This window comes from Phaseolus vulgaris, chromosome 1, assembly GCF_051622355.1.
Source record: "Phaseolus vulgaris cultivar YP4 chromosome 1, ASM5162235v1, whole genome shotgun sequence".
In the NCBI taxonomy this organism is placed as follows: domain Eukaryota; kingdom Viridiplantae; phylum Streptophyta; class Magnoliopsida; order Fabales; family Fabaceae; genus Phaseolus; species Phaseolus vulgaris.
The window spans coordinates 12,115,886-12,123,305 of record NC_143498.1 but is presented as its reverse complement, the minus strand read 5'-3'; the positions used below and the strand labels follow the sequence as shown (position 1 = coordinate 12,123,305).

The 7,420-nt window shown below is 32.4% G+C and overlaps 1 protein-coding gene across 2 annotated transcripts; it reads right to left on the bottom strand.

The window, feature by feature from the left end:
* Positions 1-316: 316 nt before the first annotated feature.
* On the bottom strand, positions 317-2,418 carry LOC137815446 (uncharacterized). Of its 2 annotated transcripts, none has more exons than XM_068618574.2 (2): positions 1,042-2,418; positions 317-955 (listed from the first exon to the last, which is right to left on the bottom strand). In XM_068618574.2, exons 1-2 carry the CDS (start codon positions 1,102-1,104, stop codon positions 464-466), a joined length of 555 nt encoding a protein of 184 aa, XP_068474675.1. In that variant the 5' UTR covers positions 1,105-2,418; the 3' UTR covers positions 317-463. The 2 variants fall into 2 exon arrangements, with proteins under 2 accessions (XP_068474675.1, XP_090153332.1); XM_090297206.1 differs by having other exon boundaries at positions 317-914; positions 1,042-2,415.
* Between the last annotated feature and the right edge of the window lie 5,002 nt (positions 2,419-7,420).

Sequence of the window (7,420 nt, the reverse complement as noted above, 5' to 3'; positions counted from 1 at the left end):
TTTAATGTAAGTGGTGACCCCTTTGATTTTAACTGGGGACCTATGTTCAATTTCTTGCACTGTCATTTTGTCCTGCAAGTGACAGATTAATATTGGGTTTTCTGGATGCAAAGAGGGTTCACATGGGAGTCCAAGGACCTCATTGGAGGTTCAGCCCATTCATTGGTGAAAGACTATATAACTTTTGGGTTTTTTGGATGCAAACAGGGTTGACAATATAATTGCCACCATTCAGTACAAAGTTGAATAATAAAAACAATACTACATAATTAATCAATAACAATACTATTAATGAATAACAAAATTAATCCACTTACACATTCAGAGTTTTCACAATAATTACTCCTGAACAAAATTATTGGTGCAATACTACAAATTACAATGGTTTCAACAATGTCAATAAAGCATAAATCCACTAACTTAAAAACAGAAAGCACCTAAAAACATATCCATTAATGAAGCATCAGCTTTTGGGTTTTTTTGGCTTCCTCCTTGAATATGTGCTCCAAGGTGTTTTCAAAACAGCACCCTTGAAACGTTTCCTCGGTTCACCGTTCATTTTAGGAAACATTCTCACTTCTTCATTTGGTTGGACTTCATCTACATGTAATTGTTTATCTTCATCTACATCTTCATGACTGCTTTCTGCCTTTTTCAAGTATGTGCAATCCATTGCAAGAGGTTCAACTTCAACTACTTCTGACTGAGTATCACGACGAAGACAATTTCTCCGTGCAATTAACTCAACTATGTCATTCACCTCTTTCTCCGTACTTGTGATTAATACTTCCTGCTCCTCAGATTTCCGCATCAGTTCAAGAACTTTCACCCTCATTGCACGGACTTCGTCCTTTGTTGGTTTCTTCTTCGTAATTCGACACCCAATTTGGTCAAAAGCTTCTTCAACAAATTTACTGCAAAGTTTTTCATTGGAAGCACATAACTCAAGAAGAACCTATTTGTTGACATATATAATTCCAAAATTAATTATCTACATTCAAAACAACATTAATGTAATACAAAGTACAAAAAAAAACATACCTTATTCTTACGCAAACCACGTCCAAGTTCATGGTCACCAACTCTAACATCCAACCAATGCATGATACGACATTATTACAAACATTTACCAATAACAAAAATGTTTCATATTACCTACAAGAGGTAAACGCAACCATCCACATGGATATACGACATATTTCTCCGCGTAATCCATTTTGAAGTTGAACACAAACTATCAACCAAAATTTCATACACTAAACCCCCAATTGTACATATCAAGTTTGTCTAAATCATCAACAAGGTTAAACAACCCATCATGAACTAAACCCAATCTACTAGGGAGAATAAACTCCGACAAACCTAACAAGATATACAACTTACAAAAGTTCTCTGAGGAAATATCATTCCCAAGTTTCAAAATAACAGAATATATCATTTCCACAGTTACATGACCTTCTTCAAAAAAACTCCTTATGTGAGATATAATACTAAGTTTCCTTAAATCAATTTTTCTACCACCTACTCTAAGACCTACACCTAAACACACATCTACCAAACTAAACGACACAAATTGATACTGAATTGAAAAACTTTGCTTCCTCTCCACCCAAGAACTACATAACTTACTTAAAAGTCCACGGCTCAATTTGATGTCCTCACGAACAAACAAAAGTCATCCAAATGGGGTGGACTGTATAATACTCTTTTGTTGCAAACTTATAACCATGTTCACAACAGCCAAACGCTTTGACCTGCAATTATGCCTAAACACCTATATATCAAAATCAAATACAAATACACTATAATAATTAAAATATATGATACCCCAAACAATTCCTCCTTTAGGACTTTGCAAACAACACACAAAAATGACTATCATAATCCTAACTTTGGTTGATTTAAAATTAAGAAAAAATAATTTGTGTGAATGTTTCGTGTTCAGAACCAAACCAACATACACTTCTTCTAATAAAGTTTTCTCCATACAAAGAGGAATCATATCTCTATTTCAATGCCGCTAGTAACAAATTATTTGTAAAAGATTGTCAGGAGGTTACTACAGAATGGATGTTATCAATTTTAAATATTGGAAGAAGAGTTAAGGATCACAATTACTATACACTACAATTTAATTCCAAGCAATTAGTAAGCAGTATCATCAGAAAAGTGGCATCAATTGGCACTTGTCTTCAGCTCATCAAACAGGGCAACATACACTTACAAATGGGAGCAATCAAGCCAATAAAAAAATCCCAATAGACAAGGTTTTGAGACACGGATTATTGACACAATTCATCTCTCAAAATAGAAATATTTTCTTAGGTTTTAATATATCCTTTTAACCAGACTACCTTTCATTTTAGATGATGATATCTTAACACCAGATACACATAGCAAAACATATACTTCACACTCCAATAAACTAATATTTTAATCTTAATCATATTTTTTTTTAATTTAAAATATTATTATATTATTATAATAATTTATCAATGTATGGGTGTTTTAATTTTTTTTGTTAAAGAAATCTTTTCCTTATTGCAGACACAAATCATGGTTTGATAGCACTTTCTCATATCTTTCAAGATTAAACCATGCAACTTCTGAATTCTTATAAGCTGTAATCCTCATTCTTCACCTTGAAAACAATGTCAACTCGTTTTTCATTAAAATTATACTTATATACTCTGTGTTTACTCTTAACTAAATATACCTTTGACTCCAAAGCATATTTCGTTCACAAAGCATCTACTGCTTACTTAATCTTAGATGTACTAAATAAAGTATGTCCGACACTAAGGGCATGACTTAAACTTGGACTTTGATACAAAACAGTTACTGCTCTCATTGTGTTTTGCCATTAGTTTATCATAACAGTACAATTTGGCGTGTGTTTTGTCCACACTCTACCATTTTACAGATGAAACATAAACTTCAAAACCAGTCCCAAATTCTCATACCACAAAACAATGAAATCCAAATGCATTTAAACTTTAAAACTCAAAAACCACACACCAAAAAAACAAACGAAATTACACTGCACTCAATGCTAAAAAACAGAAAGCAAAGCAATAAACAAATAACTCCGTACCAAAGCCCTAAACAGAAAGCAAAATACATACCTCAAAATGGAAATCGCACTCTTAAACGAAAGCCCTAAACACCTCAAGATGGCAACACACCTCTCTTATGCTTCCTTCTCCCTTCAAAAACCTCCGCAATCGAAAATGCCCCAATCGAAAACCCTAATCCTTCCAAATCTTGCTCCTGCTTTCGTTGAACGGCACACACAGAATCGCACGTCTTCGTTCGCAACCAACAACCCTCAAACGCAAATGGTCTCCCTTTAAAATGCACCTTTCAAACGTTCTTCATTTCAGAAATGCACTCTTCAAATGCAATTTTCGTTTCAATTTTTCCACCTCAGCAACTGGGACCCACGCACTATTTGTTTAATATTAGAAGCGCCACGTTAGAGGGATGTATTCTGGAGCAACGCAAATGGAGGTGTCTAAATATCAGTACTCTATAAATATATAATTGATAGTTGTCATTCAATAGTCAAATTTAAAATATTCCAGCGTAGACCGTCTAATGAGGTGATAAATCATCTAACGCTAAAGAGATGATAATATAGACAAGGTCATGTGACCCCAAGTCGTCTCCCAATGAATCCAGTGAAGACAGTATTCAAACTTATCTACAATGAGAATTAGCAATAACAATAAAGGAAAGGGGGGTTGTGATTGTTGAACAGTAAAATATAAAATATGATTAAAACAATAGAGAACGCATGTTGAATCCCAAGTTTATTCACCACGACTTCCTCATTGGTTTTCTTAAGATTATCATCCTTAAATTCTCACGCATATGTCAAACTTAATCAAGCAAGCGTAAATTAAATTCAACAAATCTTATAAGCAAGGAAGTGTTTACTGATGTATTTAGTATCTCACTAGTTTCAAGTCTTTACTTGTGAGATTTTATCTTCCACCTCTCGAACTTAGGGAACAAGAGATTCACTAGAACTAAGTGAACTAATTAAGAAATCTAAATAAAGAAAATAATTGAATTTTCAACAAGTGTTAAAAAACAATTCCTTTGATAGAAACTTGATTTCAAAAAGATAAAACAAAATAAAGCATAATCTGCTATAGAAAATTGAAGAACAAAATTTTATTAAAACAAACCCTATCAATTGGAAATCACAAGGTAATCAACCGGAAAGGTTGTAGCCTTCCATGTGAAGGAAAAAAAAGAAAGAAAAATACAAAAAAGAAATTAAACTAGGTTTAGAGAAGATTTTCTTGAACAATATTTTTGAAGGAAATTTTCTTTGTTTTTTATGCTTTTATCTGGAGGTTTTCAATTTTAGAAATTTGAGAGAATATTCATGTACAAGACTTGCTTCCAATTATTTTTTTGAGATATTTGCAGATTTAATTCTCTAATTGTTTATCTCAGATTTTGTTTCCTGTTTTGATTCAAAGAACAACTTCGACTTTCACATGATTTGGCTCACTCGTAGTAGTAGACACTTCTATCAAATCGTCTAATAAGACGCTTCTATCAGATCGTATGGTTAGACGCTTCTACTAGACAAACCATCAAATCATTTGGTCTAAGAAATTTAAGACCGTCTTCTGTGACTAAAACAAAAGATTAACATAAATAACAATTAAGGCCAAAACAAACCCAATTAGATGAATCTCAATTAGAATAATGGGTTTATTTCATGATTACAATCCAAGAATCTATGATTAAAGCTTTAAAGTGTTAAAGAAATTATGTTCATCAATAGTCCCACGCATGAGTTGGCTATTGTTGGTGTGAGGGGGTGTGTTGGAATCCCACATTAAATAGAGATAAGACCAATTTATAGTATATAAGTGAGTGCAAACCTCATCTTACAAGCCAATTTTTAAGGTTGAATTAGGCTTAAAGTCTACTTCTTAAGGTGAATATTTCTCTTTATACAAACCTAGTTTGTTTAGCAAAGAATGTCTGAATTCTAAAAAATACTTAATGTCTTAGGGAAGAATGTTTATCGCCCAAACAATACTTTGTATTAGCCAAAAGTGGCCGAGTTGCAAGCATACACAATGGGTTAGCTAGGATTTGTCGAGTTCAAAAGAAAATACTTGTATTAGCCACGAGTGGTTGTGTTACAAAAAATACTTGGGATGTTATGTTGAGACCCAAACGGTTTAAGACCGTATAGACGTTCTACATATCTCAAGATGATTTAATGACTTGTAAAGCTTATATGAATGTTCAAATGATAAAAAAAATTCTAAGTGTTTATATATATTTTATATGAATTATTAATGATCTTATGAACATTCTAACCAATGTTTTGTACAATTGTAAAGGATATAAAAAGATTGCAATAGACTAATGCAATATGTGTTTTTTCTTTAAATATGGTTAAATCTTTAATAAGTTGAAATCGAAATGTTCAAAGGACATTTCTATAATATTTACTTAATAAAAAATGTTACCAACGAATATATTATCTAGTCTTCAAACTAATGTAAAAATATCTTATACAATTAATGGTATAGAAATGATTTTATAAAGAAATAAAAGAACTTAATTGATTAATATATGTGCAATTAAATGGTAAATATTTTGCATGCATTTGAATTATTTCATTTGATAGAATTAAAGTAATAGCATAATAAAGATCTGATGAAACCCTGACTGATAGAGTATCCATTGAGCTGGCTCAACCTTCTAGAAGGATGATCAGGAGCATGACACGGGACTCAGAACTAGGTCAGACTCAGTCCACAACCAGTGACTCAGAGCCCATTATGCCTTTGAAAATTACCAAGACCATAGCACAAATTATGGACCTAAGCACCAGTTATTTTTCCTGCTTTGTATTTCGGTAGAATAAGATTTAAATAGCATAAATTGGGCTTGTGTCAAACCCGCATTTCAACCTAGCTTCTAGAAGTACCTTCCCATGTGTCGTCCCCACATTTTTATCCTAGTTTCTAGAAGACACTCTCCATGTGTAACACATTCACGCCCTCCCCATGTGTTCCTCTTGCTCCATAAGGTACATTAAGTTATAAATATAGTGCCTTGCCCTCTTGTAAATCACATTGAATTTTGGGTAGAACCTTCATACTTACTTAACCACTTGGTTAAGTTCGTGTCCAGTGGTAATCTTCACTGAATTATCACCTTATCTTACTAATAAAAAATCCTAATCCAAGTGCAACCTATAAAAACATGTGTAATTGCAAATCAACTCATATCAAGATCACATTAGAAGTTTCCTTTAAAAAACGTCTATAACAATAAAGATGAATATATGCATAGAAGATTTATGCACAGGATCATGCCTTGTGTTTTAGAACATCAATAGTCTTCTTCATGAAGTTATGTAAAGTGAACAAAGACGAAGAAAAACACATACATATGCTACAAGCCGTTTCAATCTTCTTTGCTATTAGTAAGATATAGAGTTACAAAAGTTCTTATAGTTCTATCAGCTTTTGAATGTCCATTTTTGGATTGTGAGAAAACCATTGTAAATTCACCACTATGTGAAGTGATACACATGTGAGCTTTACTTGTGCTCTCTTTTAAAGTGTTTTCTTTGTTTCTTTAAGAGTTCTCAATCTCAAGGGGAGATTGAGAAGGAAAATCTAAGGAGGTTGGTTTACTCGTTGTATCCTAAAAAGGTTGGTGTACTGTGTTTAATTAAGGTGTTGCCTTGATTAGTGAAATATCTTAAGTAGTTTGCTTGAGAGGATTAGACACAACCTGGATTTTGGTTGAACTAGTATAAAATCTTTGTGTTGTTCTTTCTATGCTCTTTTCGTACGATCTTGTTGTTTGACAAGATGATCTTTAGAAGATTTGTTGTTTTTTCACTATGAATTGAATCTTAAGGCTCCACTCAACCCACGTCCTTCAAGAGTCAGTTGTTCCTACATGTTAGCCAGGAAATGTTGCATTCCAAATAATACTCGATTTGTAACTTGTAACAATAGTCTACATAGTAAAACTCAATCAGTTCATTGAGAATTGCATGTAGTCTACGCTATCAGATGAACTAGTATAAAATCATAGAGTAAATCTTTCTTTTTGTTATCTTTGTTCATTACATACTATGATATTGCCTTAACAAAAGAAACAAAAAATTTTAGAAAATTTTGTTTTAATTGTGTATCAAACTAAAATTATTGTCTATTTGTTTACATTATGAGATGATATAATGATTTTTTTTTAAAAGTATTAAAACACAACTCAACTCCCCCTCCTCCTCTTTTTGTATTCTAGCTTTTTTTTATATAGGTGATCAATTTTCAACACTAAATTACCCTACTTTCGCATAAGTGGACCAATTTCTTTTAGTTGTTTTCTTTTGATCCAAATATATATTTTAAAACATGATAAC

Bases quoted from the DNA above. Each gene is read 5' to 3' on its own strand.
- LOC137815446 (XM_068618574.2), bottom strand. From the start codon at position 1,104: ATGCATTGGTTGGATGTTAGAGTTGGTGACCATGAACTTGGACGTGGT. The intron at 956-1,041 runs GTATGTTTTTTT...GTCAACAAATAG, and splicing joins GTGGTTTGCGTAAGAATAAG to GTTCTTCTTGAGTTATGTGC.